At 45.9% G+C, this 15596-nt stretch overlaps 2 protein-coding genes across 3 annotated transcripts; one reads left to right on the plus strand and one right to left on the minus strand.

Moving 5' to 3' along the window:
• Positions 1-269: 269 nt before the first annotated feature.
• On the minus strand, positions 270-6400 carry LOC114861293 (mitoferrin-2-like). Its single transcript, XM_029160338.3, has 4 exons — positions 5898-6400; positions 2938-3166; positions 2800-2856; positions 270-2511 (listed from the first exon to the last, which is right to left on the minus strand). The coding sequence occupies exons 1-4, from the start codon at positions 6237-6239 to the stop codon at positions 1919-1921; spliced, it is 1221 nt and encodes a 406-aa protein (XP_029016171.1). The 5' UTR covers positions 6240-6400; the 3' UTR covers positions 270-1918.
• A 1972-nt stretch (positions 6401-8372) lies between these two features.
• LOC114861260 (ectonucleoside triphosphate diphosphohydrolase 7-like) lies at positions 8373-15308 on the plus strand. 2 transcript variants are annotated; one of them, XM_029160248.3, is made up of 14 exons: positions 8373-8622; positions 8942-9127; positions 9192-9374; positions 9864-10069; positions 10645-10795; positions 10941-11044; positions 11221-11280; positions 11427-11575; positions 11687-11853; positions 11928-12129; positions 12232-12351; positions 12420-12505; positions 12579-12740; positions 12858-15308. In XM_029160248.3, the coding sequence occupies exons 2-14, from the start codon at positions 9120-9122 to the stop codon at positions 13072-13074; spliced, it is 1815 nt and encodes a 604-aa protein (XP_029016081.1). In that variant the 5' UTR covers positions 8373-8622; positions 8942-9119; the 3' UTR covers positions 13075-15308. The 2 variants fall into 2 exon arrangements, with proteins under 2 accessions (XP_029016081.1, XP_055367811.1); XM_055511836.1 differs by having other exon boundaries at positions 8373-9127.
• The last annotated feature ends 288 nt before the right edge of the window (positions 15309-15596 follow it).

The raw sequence follows: 15596 nt of genomic DNA on the forward strand, positions 1-15596 counted from the left end.
AAAACAGAGCAGTTTATGACAATGACCTCAAAAAGTACTGAAGAAAACAGTCTTTTTGCAGCGATCACTTACAGGAACCTTAAACACAAAGAAACAGAAAAAGGCTTTGTTCAGTGTCTCTGAACCTTAAAGTAACAGCTTCTAAATGTGATCAGCGCGTAATGAAGGCACCAGCTGTATTCGGGTGCAGGAAAACCAGGCTCTACTGAATGAAAAGGTCACGGCCTCTGGGCCTGAACTGGAGGAAGAAGGAACGACAGACAGGCGTGTGTTCTCTCAGCGCTCGTCCAGCACCAAGAGAAGACCCTGCTTCTGCGAGGAGCTGCCTTAGCGACTTTATTTACACTTCACACAATACAGGCGTCGCCTCAGTGTTCAAGCATTTTCACATTAGTGTTGCCATGTGACAAACCGCTCCCTCCTTTGTTCTCCTATTGCTCTCTTTGGCTTCTCACCGGAGGAACTCGTATACAATCATTTCCACCTCGGACTGAAGACAACCCAGGTTTTCCTTTTGTGACCATTCAGACGAGAAGTTGTGCGTATTCTAGAAAACCTGCCTTGAACAGGGCTGTTTGCAGAAAACCTTTACATTTTGTACGATTCCAAAGAGACTTGAGGTTTATATTTGTCTATTTACATATATTATATACAACGTTTTCCTGCTTTATGGCTCCAAAACACTACATTTCCTTTGTGTTTGAGGATGCCTTGGTAGTAGTTGTGCGTCTGAAATATGGCGGCTAACTGAAGGCATGTGTAGAAGTAGCATCTCCCCCCTTGTGAATGTGGCTTTTGACCTAACAACGGTAAAGAGGTTTAAAGTAACGTTTTTACAGTGATTGTCAAAAGGTGAGTCCTTTGTTGAGTCTGCAATAAACACGTTACCTTCACTAACCACCGGTATAAAACGAGTGTGAGTGTAGGATGCAGCAGCATCCCCGTGTTTAAGGGTTAGCAGCGCCAGGCTAGGAGCCACTCAGGCCTAAGGCTCCAAGCACGACATGACCTGCACCTGGAGTTAAAGGACAAATTAAAGCTTCCTGTTATTCCAATAAAACCCTTAAGCCTCACAGTTACAACCAGTGGACAGCGCATGAGACTGGATCAGCGTCTTACAGCTGCACAGACATGTGAGACTGTTATTTTATTTTTGTTTAACTCAGTATTTAAGGGCGATGCTTCACCTCAGCACGAGCATGTAAATAATTGGATGTTGTAAATCCTGTAACCTCCAGTTCTGCACTGAAACTGTCAGAAACTAGTGGCAAATGTTCTTTAATCTTAAAAGACTCACTCACGGCGATGGTGGCGAAGCTGCTTCCTGGCACATGGTCATGTGTTTTAATGCTTTAGAAGTGCAACATGTGCAGTTAGGAAGGTCTGAACCTGTTTTCACTGCGGTTCTACAGGATTTGAACGGCTGTTTTTGTTTTGCACTCAACCCTTGGTTCGTTACAATGAGGCTTTTAGCCGTTTTATATCCTTTAGGATAGAAAATTTTGAAACTCAGGAGGAGCTCATTTCTTTTTTCAATTAACTGCTGGAGTCCAGCATCAAAACCAAACGCATCAGTGCTAAGAACTTACATGGAGCTAACTCTTACTATGAGTGCAGTTTGAAGGCCAGGACAAGGACTTGTACTGACAGCAATAGAACACAGCTTTATCTGATCCTGCTCAGGAACTCTGCGCTTCCTGTCAGTCTGTCAGGACTGGTTTTAAAGGACATCTATAAACCCAGAGCAGCCATGTTGTCTGTGCATGGCATCACCTGCTCAAAACCACATTAGACTTAAATGATCTTAGTGACCAAGATAATACATGACTTTCTGTTTAAAGAACCTAAACTTCTGTCAATACCAGCAATCGATATGATAAACCGTTGTATAGTTGAGACCCAGAACCAGTACCAGCGTCTATTTGTCTCCTTCACGATCTCCTCGCAGTCTTCTCTCATGCTGCCGCTTGGTGATGATATATTTGAAGAACTCATAGACGGACCAGCTGATGGCTGTGGAGGGCATCTGGTAGATGACCCGGGCCTGGACCCCCTTGAAGAAGGCCGGCACGCCTCCCATCCTGTAAACTGTCTGACACGCCTTGCCCAGCCCAGAGATGTGGCGCCTGGCAGGGGGCGAGGCAGCGGCTGCTCCAACCGCGCCAGCTGTTGCTGCCATCTCAGTCTGGACCACATGTATAGCCTGAGCCTCCTGTGTGTTGAGGAGGGTCTTGCAGACATCAAGGGGTGTGGTGACAGCGGCCGCCAGGGCTCCAGCGAGCGCCCCGGACACAACGTGAGAGGAAGGGTTGTACTGTCTGTGGGGGTTGAGCAGCTCCTGGAGGTACTCGTAGGTCATGAAGTGCAGCGCCTGGAAGGGCACGTTCATGGTCAGCTGGGTGGTGTAACTGCGGTAGAAAGCAGCGAGGCCCTCGCGTCTCATCATGGACCCAACACAGTCCAACACGCCTCGATAGGGAGAGTTGAACATTTGCATTCGCTGCTTCACAACTGAAAAGGAAATAAAAAGGATGTTAGGATGTAAACACCAGGAACGTGTGTTTAACAGAAAACCAAAACAAACTAATTATTTTAAGTAGAATTATGTTTGGCCAGAAGCATGGCTGAGTCTACAGCTCCACCAAGTGTCCTGATGATAGAATAGCATCATTACAAGGATTTCCTGCTGTGGCCATCGCAGAATGTGGAAAACACCTATAAGTAGTAGCACTGGAAATCTTCACTGTGCAGGACGCAGCGCACACGTGTGTGAGTGTGTGAGCAAAGAAGAGCCTTCACCTTCAGCTGGGTTCATGATGGCGTCATGCAGCACCGTGGCCATGCAGCCTGCCACCCCTGCAGAGCAGACAGGACGGTAGTCAGAAAGCATTCAGGTTACAGTACGAATAAGAAGGAACACTTGAACAGACACCGTACCATTAGCAAAGTGGCTGTTGGTCCCGGGGTGAATGGCGTCGCTCAGTGTGAATTTGATCTTCTCGTAGCAGGCGAAATAGAGAGCGTGAGCAGGTCCAGCCCCCACCGCCAGCACATTCACCCCTCTGATCGGCCGCCAAATGCCCTCAGTCCGCACGATCTGCTGCAGGGCGTCCATCACGTTCCTGTAGCGGGCTCCTGGTTCAGGGTGCAGGCTCTGCATACGAGTCTGAAACAACAAATACATGTTTGGTTCAGACATCAGCTCGCTGACATTAGGAATTTAAACATTTAATAATACTCTGAGAATGTGAGTATTTTATTCAACACAGACAGGATGCCACTCGAAGGCAGGGAGATGTTCATTTAAAATCAGCAACTGAATGCCGTTAGGTTGCAAATGAGGCTTCGCAGAAAAGCCAAGACAGCAAATGTGGATCCTGCATATTATCATACATGTTTACAGTCAACCACAAACAGGAAGTGTAATAAACATCTCAGATTGCCCAATTCTAAAATATTTCATAACACACAACAGTGGAATTGCCCCTGTTTATGCAGAGATAAATATTTAACGTGTGTGTGTGTGTGTGTGTGTGTGTGTGTGTGTGTGTGTGTGTGTGTGTGTGTGTGTGTGTGTTGGGGGGGGTACGGCAGCCTCTTGGAGGCCTTGGGGGACATTCCACTCTAAGCTTCTTGGAAAAAGCAACTGGAATGTGCTCAGTCATCCACAATCCAATTGGTCTGTCTGGGCTTCTCTCATCATGTATTGTTTGAGTGGATTAACGGAATCAGGCACCTTGTAATAACAACTATGTGGCATCATAAACTCATGAGTACTGCTTTCAGTTCATGTAGCTGGAAGAGGAACATGGGGCTGAATACGAGTGTTCAGTCTTCTCTTGTGACTAGTCTGTAAACCTTTAAACAAAGCTGAACATCCTGATGTGCCGCTTGTTTGTCTGTATGTCTCGACTCCAATCACAGTGGAACAACTATAAAGTCACCGGCTCACTCGTGATGTATGCTGTATGATGCATTACTAAATGGACATGAAGGATAATCTGGATGCATTTTTTACTTTGTGTTGTGATGTTGGCTACACTGCTGTTTCAGCAACAGGAAAGTGTGTTTGTAAAATTGAGGAACTTTATTGAACGATTACTGAAAAGACAAAAGTACTTCCCTGAGTTTTAGGATTCCCACACACAAGCACATTACAAGACTCAAATTCAATCAGTTATGCTTTTGTTGGACAAATATTTTGTAATCACACATCTAAAACCTGGTTATGTTTAATGTGTTTGCCTAATGCAACCCAGGTGAAATAAAAACTAATCCCAGAGCTGCTCTGAAAGCAACAGGGTTCGATTCGGGGCCATTTCCCAAAAACGCAATGAACTGGAAGGAAGCACATCAAACAATTTGGAATGAAAAAGAGCTTTGTTTCACTGACCACAGCTCCAGCACAACACTGGACTGTTCTTGATATAATGAGGAAAAACAAGCCTTCTGATCGGAAAAAGACAAGCTTGAGTGTAGAACTGGTGACTAAAGCTGCTTTAGGACAGAAAAAAGGCGGAACTATTCAGCCTATGCACCATCTGCACAGTAACATATTTACCACAAGTAGTGGACAGGAAATTGATGTTTATTTCAGTTTGTAAATGAAATAAATAATAAACCTAAATCAGCAGGCATAAAAACATCTCCTAGAGATCTGTTTAGTGAAGATTTTCAGTTACCACCACCCTCTGCCATTTCTTTTTATGCCTCTTCGTCTCCACTGTGGAGAAGACAACTTACTCTCAATTAGAAGAATGTATGTTTTCTGAATTAAGATACTTGTTAGAATTAGTCTCAATCTGTGACTTGAACACAGTGAGAAAGTCACAAACACAGACTTAGTGGCCCCACAGACACAACGAGCACATTGTGTCAAGTCACATTTGTGTAGCACAACAGCAGAGAGATTCAAGTTATCGGAGCGACTAAACCTCATTTCCTTCAGAGTGGACGAGACAGGTGTTGACTGGTTGGTTGTTCAATCAAATGTCATCTAACTGGGTTTACAGTAAATGTGCAGTGGTGCACTTCTGTGTTATGACAAGGCGTGTTTCAACCAGGACACTTCATTCACCAGGCTTAACAGTAACTGATCTAGCGACTGGTGACCCATTTGCGTTAATAATCTACCATTCATATCTCTTGACAGTGAACTTTATGCATGGTGTCCTCTGACACTTAACCCACAAATGATGCAACATCGCCTGAGAGGTTCAAACCAACTTATCCAGGATTGATAGATCGTTTGTTGAGAGTATTGGAGGTCCTCCGTTTGGGATCAATGAGTTGGGGCTAGAAATATCACAGCAATTACAACAGCTTTACGGCGAAAGCGGAGCAACATGTGGCTACAGCTACGTAAATTAGCTAAAGCATTCAAAACAACTCTTGTGAAATAACAACGTATATGACTATGAAAGTAGGTCATTTAACGACGATCATACAGAAACTTAAGGATCGTTTATTGCATAAAATAAATGTAAGAAAAGCAGGTACGATGCTGTCCGATAACGGACGCACATTAGCAAAGAAGGCTAGTGCTGCTGGGCGAATGCCTGTAACGTGCTAGCGCGACATGCCACTGTCAAAGCTATCTGTTTGTCGTCAGCTAAAATAGCTCGTGATGCAAAATAAGCGCATTGCCTGGTGTCCAGAGATCAGCATATACCACACGGGGGTGTCTTAATTTTTGGTCAGCTAACGCTAACGTTCGCTAGTTATCTGACCTCTGTTAGCAAGGTTACCCCGTTAGCTAGCAACTAGCCAAAGCGAAGCCAGCCTTGTTGTCAGGCCTAGCTTAGCCCGACATTTACGCAACCGGTGGCTGCTTGTAGGGCGATACATCCCGAACCTGGCTCCACTTCAGATAACAGCGTGTTCTGTGCTGTAGGTACCTTCACACAGTCGATGGGGTACATAAGGCAGTGCTCCATGATTCCAGCCACGGCTCCAGCCAGCATGTGAGTGCTGGTTGCTGCTCCTCGAGGTAGTCCCTCATAGTCCATTTCTGTCTCGATAGAGGTCGAGGTCTCCGCATTTGCCCGATGCAACACCGGGGTAAAGTCCTGTTCCCCTGCCATTCTGGGTGGAAGAGACCCGACGAAGCCCCCCGTGGCGTCCAGGAGCCTGCCTCCTAACCATCGGAACTCTGCACCGGCGGCAGCGCCTGTGACCCGGCTGTCAACGCCCGGCGTGTCCATGGAGGTTCGCCGGGACACAAAACCGCCCGCTTCCATTGAAATTAACGCTAAAGTCCGTTAATTGTGTTCGAATGTTCGTCGGCGGATGTCCAGGAAGCTTAGCTCCCAGCCGGGCCGGCCACAGCTGAAAGTCTTGGCGGGTCGCTGCCGCTGCGTAGCAGACAGGCGGCTGCGCAGAGTCCGGGAACTGCGAGAACAGGCAGTTTGGTACTGAGTTATGATTGGCTACGTGGCCTGTCAATCAAATGCTTACCCTTTAATTGGTGAATCAACCTGCAAAATGGGACGGTTACTGACATACGTCAGAGGGTGTTGGCCATAAACCACAATGTTACGTCAGGAGGTCACGTGAAACACAAACGGGAAGCTTTTGAACAGGACGTCCCAAGTAGGAATAATATGCATTACGCGCCATAAACTATGTAAATTGTTTTTGGAACATAGCGATTAAAATTTAGTAGCTAACGCATCACGTGCAAACTATAGTTAAAGTGTATGCATCCATCTGTTCAAAGCTGTGCAATTAAAATATGAAATAACAATAATTCACATTTTTTCTGCTTTCAGCTGGTCTGCTCATCTGCGTCTATCACCACTTTGTTTTCTGCATCTCCTTATGTTATTCCAGCCCAGTCCTAACTTTCTCTTTTGTTCTTTCTTGTGTCTATCAGTTCCATCCTCAGCATCCTGCACTACATCACCCCTCCTTTCTACTCTGTCTACTCCTGTCCCATTTGTCTCTAAACTGTCCTTCCTACACCAACCTCTAAAGGTACAGTTACATTTATAGGTTAAGTGATAGAATTTTTCAGTGTCACCACAAGATGGGTTAAGTTGTTCTAACATTCTTTGTATGGATGTGTGCAAATATGTAATAATAAAATTAGAATTTGAATTTATGCAGGGCATGTCATATTTTATTTAGTTTGTAGTCTTCTTATAATGTGCAATAAAATATTTAAAACAATATTGTACATTTGAATGTCACCACTTGTAAATGACCGGATACTGTTTTAAAATAATTCACATCTCTTACTAATAGCTGAAACACTGTTTTAAGACTATCCAGCTCTGGGGAAAATGTCATACCATTTTTAAAGTGAATAGGCTTTACACATTTTTCTCTACACACACTTACAATTTAGAATTTTATAAAAATATATTTATTTTAGATTTTACAGCATGTCCACTGTAATGGACAACAGATCAAATTTACTGTAAAATTACAATGATTCTTGGATATTAAATACAGTATCTTATGTATGTATCAATCTATTTATCTATTGATCTCTCATAAGAAGACAGTTTTCCTGTTCATTCTTGTCTGTTTCTCATCTGATGAGCCTCCTGCCTGATCCTCTGAGCTTTTTCTGTCTTCTCCAGCAGCAGAAACCTAAATTTCCTCATCTGACAATTTCAAAATCTGAAACTTCCTCAACAATTTGGTACATAATTCTTTCTGCCTCAGTTCTGCCTGCTGCTACAGTGTAAACTTTAATAGGTTTATAGTTATTATCCGACAATAAAATGTGTTTTATGAAAGAAACTTGAATAAAAAACATAGAGCAAACGATCTAGTTAGCTATTAGCCAACCCATCTAAATTGTTCTCATGTCCACTACAGTTGATATTCATAAATTGTCTATTATTTTTCCTAGCAAAATGTTTAACTGACCTTTCACTCCAGTTTATCGTTCCTGACATGTTCATGAACGAGGAAATATATGATTATTATAGTAAAATAACAATACCTTAACAGTATTTGACTCTTTTCCCAGCTGATGCATTTTGCTACTGCCTCCATTTTGTCTCAGCATAAAAACAATTTCCCCTCATTCCACCCAAACACACGAGATACCACTGGAAAGGCCAGGATGTCCTGTATAGAGCACACGAGGACTTAGTATGGAAGCTCAAATGAGTCAAAGGTTATAGAGGAAAAACCAGTGTCCACCCAAGAGGATGCAAACGTATAGGCTGGGTCTCAGTAGGATAAAGAACAAATAAAAACATTAAAAGACATATATATTACATGCGTTTATATTACATAGCTTGTGTCTCTCTGTGCTGCGTTCAATGACACCACAGCCGTTAAGGAACGCATTAACTGCACCGGAAGAAGCAGACGTGACGTCCACGCCCATCTCCGTTACGTGTTCCGTTACGAAATGACGTAATTAGCGGTCCGACCGGAAGGCGCTTTTAGCTCACATCCTCCTCTTCCCCTCGACGTCGTCTTTTTAAGTAATTTCCGAAGGGACCAGTGAGAGATCCGAACATTCGATGATCTCTTTGGGCGGAACACCGGATTCCACGGAGCCGCTGGTTCTGTCATGGCGGAGGAGAAGCGTCTTTGGATAAATGTGTCCGGAAGCGGCAGCTTATGGTTGAATCGGAGCGTGAAACCGACGGTTAGCCGGTGTGTAAAGCAGCTCTAGCGTTAAACGCTAACACCGAGCGCGCAGCGTTAACGCCACTTACAGCGTGTGCAGTTGTCTGTTGCCTTCAGGAGACTCGCTGCTGTGTTTTTAGGTTCTATCTCATAAACCGAGTCACAAGCTATTTACTGTCTATGGAGATAGAAGAAGCCGCTAAATAAAGCAGCTACCTCTATAACTGTGTAAACTAACACCGATTCATGACGTCTCTGCCGCTTGCTTTTACGTGACCTGTGATTCTTTGGTTCAGAAAATGTCTCTCTTGATTGAATCCATATGAATAATTTACTATTATTTCAGCTTGAACTCCCGCTGTGAGCTGTAAATACCACTGTAAACACTTCTGTCGGAGCTCGGAGCCCCCTCTCCTCCTCTCCATCCTCCATCCTCCACCTGAGCCGCCTGGACCGGGTCCGACTCACTGCAGGCGCCATGAGGTGACGACTGTGACACCCTGTGCTCCTGCTGACGTGGACTCATGGCAAGGTAATAAACTGATAAGAAGGCAGCAGGTAGCGCGTGGTCCTGTTCTGACTGGCTTTGTGCCCAGGATCACGCTGTCCTGCCTGCCGGCCTCCTGGTACTGCAGCGTGTCCCCGCTCTCGCTGGGCTGCGCCTCCAGGCAGAGGCTGCTGCTGCTGCTGGTCCTCTTCATCACCTCTGTCCTCCTCCTGGGCACCTACCAGAGGCAGCTATGGGGTTCCCAGCGAGACCCGCGGACCCGAGTCAACAAGTGAGGGAACCTGTTAACAGTTCTGAATGCATTTAATGATCAGCAATTAGAGACATAATGAGGAGAACTGGGGGAATTGGTTGTTCTGTGTTTCCTATACAGTAAAAAAAACTCTGGAAAACCAGAGCAGCTCCATAAGCTTTCAGCTTCAGCTTATCGGTTTTTATGACCTGAGAGCTCAAAGTGAGTTAAACTTACCTTGTGGGAACAACTACAGGTGTTTTTTGCAGAAACCAAGGACAGAAAAAGATAAAGAAGTTAGGAGCTTGCACTTTGTAGTTGAGTTGCTGACTCTGGCTGCTTCTATTTGTAACTGTGAGGATGGATTTCATTACAGATGAATTAAATAGGGGAGCAGATGAGATTCAGCTCTCAGACCCGCTGATGGTATGAAGCTGCTGACTGTCACGGAGCTGCCAGTGATCAAACCTGTGCATGAGCACCCATTATTGTAGAGGGTTCAATTACCACCAACATGTTTGTTTCCAGATACCTCTCCATAGCAGAATCCATGGAGGCCACCGATGTCCTCAACCCTGCCCTGAATTATGGCATTGTGGTGGACTGTGGCAGCAGTGGCTCTCGGGTCTTTGTGTACTACTGGCCCCCCCACAATGGGAACCCCCACACCCTGCTGGACATCAGACAGATGAGGGACCGCAACCACAAACCGGTCGTCAAGAAGATTAAACCTGGTGAGTAATTGGAGCTAAATCATGGACTTTGTTACATCTTTTGTCATTTAGATTTCTAGGAATTAACAGATTATGTAAAACACTGCAGTGAAATACGTTTTACAGAAAACAAAGCAATATACTGTATTAGCAAGTGAATGCTAATTTATGTGGAGTTGAACTGTTTCTTCTGAGTATCTGTGATGATGCTAGATAGCGATGAGGGCCATTCCTTATCCCAGTGGCTGTAGTCAGATTAGATACACAGGGTTTGTTCCAGGAGCAGCAGTCAGAGGCTACGTGGCACTTTAAACCCTCAGGCGTCACATACTGTTATGACATTTATGGAATCACAGCTGATGCAGCACAGTCGGACTGCAGTGCTGGATGAAGACACTTTGTTTTATCTATGATTAGCTTTCAGAATAAAAGTCAAACCAATTGCATCTTTTTATCAAATATTTGTTTGTAAAGAAGCTGTTACTATGTTGTTAATTTATCACTGAGTTATGCTCTCAAATATTAATATAAGCCTCAACATTGTGTGTATCATTTTGAGCATCTTGTGCTCAGATGTGTTTGGTTCTTCCTCCCAGGTATCTCTACGCTGGCGACGACGCCTACACAGGCCAGTGACTACCTCCATCCTCTCCTCAGCTTTGCTGCTGCTCATGTTCCAAACAGCAAACACAAAGAGACACCGCTCTACATCCTCTGTACTGCCGGCATGAGGCTGCTGCCAGAGAGGTGAGCTGAATCGTGTAGCACATTGTTTTTTTATCGCAGTGGCTTCAGGCTGTGAGTAATCACTGAAAGTGCGTTGGGCTTTATTCAGCACAGCGTTTCCGCTATTCGTGTCATTTAGTTCAGCTTCTTGTGTCGCTCTGTGCAGTCAGCAGGCGGCCATCTTGGAGGACCTGGTCAGCGACGTTCCCTTGGAATTTGACTTCCTCTTTTCCCGTTCACATGCAGAGGTCATCTCTGGGAAGCAGGAAGGTGAGCGGCAGCGCTCACGTACCCTGGAGCTCTTACTTCACGCAGAAAAAAAGAGAAAATTCTATTTTAAATGTGCAGAAAATCAGTTGAAACCTGCGACTAACTACTGCCTGGCTCTTTGTATTTCCTCCCAACATGGTTGTCGTGACATGATTCTGCCTCACTCAAAACTGAAGGAGTGTATGCATGGATTGGCATCAACTTTGTATTGGGCCGATTTGATCATGCTGATGACGGTGAGTGTGATGATGTAACAAGACGCTTCAGACCTGCATAATAAGTGTTTGTTTTAGTTAATGTGATTTTATGACTGCACTTTCTTCAGCTGTGTCAAAATATTTGAGAAATAACCCAATCTGAACTTTGCATCTTTGTTTCTCAGAGGACGCCACAGTTGAAGTCACAACTGGGTTGCAGAACCAGCCGCCAATCAACCGGCGGCGCACCGTGGGCATCATGGACATGGGAGGAGCTTCACTGCAGATCGCCTATGAGGTGCCCGGCGCCATCACCTTCAGCTCTTCACAAGAGGTAGGGACGCCTGCAGACTACGCCCCACATGGACACTGTCATAATGCTGTGATGATGCGCTCTTGATCTTGGTGTGACCTGCAGAATCCTCACATCACGTCTGTTTTCTAGGAGGACGCAGGGAAGAGTTTGCTGGCAGAGTTTAATCTGGGCTGTGATGTGGAGCACACGCAGCACGTGTACCGCGTCTACGTCACCACCTTCCTTGGCTTTGGAGGAAACATGGCCAGGCAGCGCTACGAGGACCAGCTGTTCAACAACACGCTGTCCAAGAACAGGTTCACGTGATGCTAAACAAGCTTTAGTGGTGGATGATATACGGTAATGCTGAACGTGGGTTCTGTTTGTTCAGGTTCCTAACCACTCAGACAGGCATGAACAAGGACAAACCCCTGCTGGACCCCTGTCTGCCGTTCGCTCTGTCGGACACGGTGGTGAGGGACAACCACACGTTACATGTGAGGGGTCTGGGCGACTGGACTCAGTGTCAGGATGCCGTCCGTCCCTTCCTGGGCCTCCACAACGGCACCATGTCACCGGGGGGCGTCTACCAGGTAGAATCATTGTTACCGCACACAGACACACTCAGATACTGGGCATTCTTCGCTGTTCTCCAAACAGACGTCTCACAGAATCTTGTTGAATGTATTTTTCAGGCTCCTATAAACTTCAGTAACAGTGAGTTCTACGGCTTCTCTGAGTTTTATTACTGTATGGAGGACGTGCTGAGGATAGGAGGGCAGTACAACAGTGAAAAATATTCCCGAGCTGCTACGGTAACCACTAATGCAGTAGAATGAGGAATGTAAATGAAGCTGGAGGTTTACCGTTGGTTTGTTTCTAGGACTACTGCGCCACCAAGTGGTCGACACTGAAACAGCGTCTGGACAGCAAGCTTTTCTCCGAGCAGGCCGACATCAGCAGACTCAAGTATGTTCGTCCCTTCATCCCAAACACGCTGGGCATAGACACACAGTGACTATTGTATTGTTTTCAAACCCAGGTATCAGTGCTTCAAGTCAGCTTGGATGTATGAGGTGCTGCACTCTGGCTTTCGTTTCCCCCCAAACTACCCGAGTCTGAAAACAGCCCAGCTCGTTTATGACAAAGAGGTCCAGTGGACTCTGGGCGCCATTCTGTTCAAGACCCGCTTCCTGCCTCTCAGGTGACCCTCAGCCTACAACCCACACACACTAACGCATTACCAGGCTTACAGAGGTGGGGCTGCTCGTGTCTTGTTTCCCAGCTCTTCATGCTTTTTCTGTCTCCCGGCTTCAACCAGGGACCTGCAGCAGGAAACCTTGCGGCAGAGCCACCCCAGCTGGCTGCGCTCCTCCTTCGTCTACAACCACCACCTGTTCTCGCTCTGCATCCTGGTGGTGGTGCTGGCCATCCTGCTGTACATCCTGCGCCTGCGGAGGATCCACCAGCGGGAGCAGAGGCAAGCAGAGGCCCTGAACCTTCTGTGGGCTGAGGAGGGAGAGGCTCTGCTGCCCTGAGAGGTGACTGACAGGCTGTAGGAACTTCACAACCAGAGCAGAATGTGAGCGTGGCAGACCGACAAGAAGCCTGGCTATGAATCACGTCTGAGGGCTCACCTGCCCAGTGACATATTTGAAGAAGTAATTGCATGAAAAAACATCAGAGATGGTTTAATGAGCCTGGAAATCAAACTCCTGTGCATTTTCTTTGATCATGCAGCTTTAAACACAGAGCCCATCTCAGACTGGCAACATGTACTCTGGGTTCATTTTTCTCTCAAGATGGGTTTGGATGAGACGAATCACACTGTTCCTTGTTTTCGATGCTAAGCTAAAGTTTTTTAGTTTCATGACAGTCTGGACAGTTGACCTAGTTTCAGTTCACTGTAACTGTCTGCCAACGCAGACAGTGTTTCATCTACAGTTCACTTACAGTTCACTGAAACTGTAAGTTCACTGCAAGTTCACTTACAGTGAACACCTTCACTGCCGTGGGAGGAGGTTAAATGGTCTCGTTGAAGACGGCTGTGTGTCAGGAGATGTTACCTGAAAGCACCTGCAACAGAACAAACGTCTCTACCGTACAAAAGATTTATATTTAAATATGATTTCCCAACAGGTCTCTTCAGGTTTCACTGAGATCAGTGACATCAAGGCTTGTTGAGATGCTGGGAGAGCTGTGTTCATGTGAATCAGAGCATTTGCTAGACCACGTTTAGTTTTAGCTACATTGAACTGTGGAGTCTGTATTTTTTTTAAACCTTTTGGAGCTCTTGGTATGTTTTGTATGGATGCCAGAACGAAGCCCCACATACAGGAGCTACAGTATGAGCTGGATTCATCAGCTCAACGTCGGTCAGCGAGTGTCGACAGGATGAACACGGCCGATTCCTCTGGATAAATACTGACAGCGCCTGTCTGTCCCAGGATCCTCCACAAACAGGTCTGTCCTGAAGGAAGCACACACATAGCGGCTGACCACTATGTTGGGAAGCGTTTGAGTGATGGTTGTTCATTTTACATCTTTGTCCCCATCTCCTAAACCCGACACTCCCACCTGCAGACAAAGACGTGTCAACCAGCAGAAACTGGTTGCTTCCTCTGTGAATTCTTTCACTTTCTCTCCATCTAGCAGCTATTTGTTCACGTTCGCACCCGTAAAAGCCTTTAAGCCTCACGCTTGGACGTGAGGTGATGTCGCGCCAGGCTATCAGCGCTAGCAAAGCGTCTCGTTCCTGCCAACGCAGACAGTGTTTCATCTACACCTCCTTCCGTCCCCGTGGGATGCTTTTCTCATCTCACACCGATGACGTCAGCCACACAGCTCTGGCCTCAGACTGCATTTTGATACTTGAATGCCGCTGCTGTCCTGCCATAATCTCTGTCAGCGTGAAGAGACAAGCGGCTGTTTTTAGCTTGAATTAGTAGAGATGTGGTCAGTGTTTGGATGGAGCCCCTGACCCAGCCTGGAGCTCTGATTAAGGAATCAGATTCGATCTGTTTATAATGCACTAATTCCATGAAGGGGTGAACAGCGGACCAAGATGGAAGCAGGCTCATCTTCATGTCTTATGGAAATCTGAACGGCCATGAAAAGGGAAGTGCTTCACTGCGAACCAGGGCCAAGGGCTTTTTCCACTTCAGCTGTAAATGAAGCCTCCGGTCCTCATTGTGCTGACGACTGATGGCAGCTGCGCCGTAACCATGACGATGGAACTGTACATCTGAGTTGCACCTGCTGAAACTTCCTGAGAAGTCGACTTGTGTTTCAGTCCCACAGTGGGATGTGGTCTGAGATCTGTTATTAGTCCTTGTCGCAGGCTCGGGGCTCCATGACGCCACTGTTTTATATCCTGTACTGTGACGCTCATGTGAATGTTTGATTGTTAATTGAAACCAGGAAACTTTGTGAGCTTCCTGTTGTTTAACAGTGTGATTGTTGAATCTCACAAAGACTTTGTGACCTGAGTTTTGTTTCTATGTGAATCCTGACTTGTGAAGCTTCTGATACAGCAGCTACAACTTTCTTTTATTTCTGATTCTGTTTAGTTCATGGAATGAAATGACCAAAACCTTAAAACCTCAGGCTAATGTGGTTTTAGGACCAATGTCACATCTTTCCAGAGTTGGGTATCGTGCAATGAGTAAGAAATAATTCCCTGAAACTTGACTGTTATTGTAATTTAGGTTCCTTTTAATGTCTGTGTGCTTAGAAACAACTCGATCCAATAAAGAATCCATTTCTGATTAAATGGGTTTCAAGTCTTTTGGCCACAGGAAGGAAACAGTCAGACTTGGTGACGCTGGTGCACAAACCTGTGGCTTTTCAGAAAAAATGAAGTGGATCGCAGCCTTGAAGTCAGTGTGGTCGCAGAAGGACATCTGGCGGACGGTAAAACATGCGATCAAAGCGGAGAGATGTGGCTGATTGTGGCTCCACAGAACAAGAAAATACCCAAACGGGCACATGAGGAGAGGAATCCGTCCCTGGGTGTCTGAGTACAACCTGCTCCACGGTGCAGGAGACCAGCATGATGGAC

This window comes from Betta splendens, chromosome 1 (genome assembly GCF_900634795.4).
Source record: "Betta splendens chromosome 1, fBetSpl5.4, whole genome shotgun sequence".
Taxonomy (NCBI): Eukaryota; Metazoa; Chordata; class Actinopteri; order Anabantiformes; family Osphronemidae; genus Betta; species Betta splendens.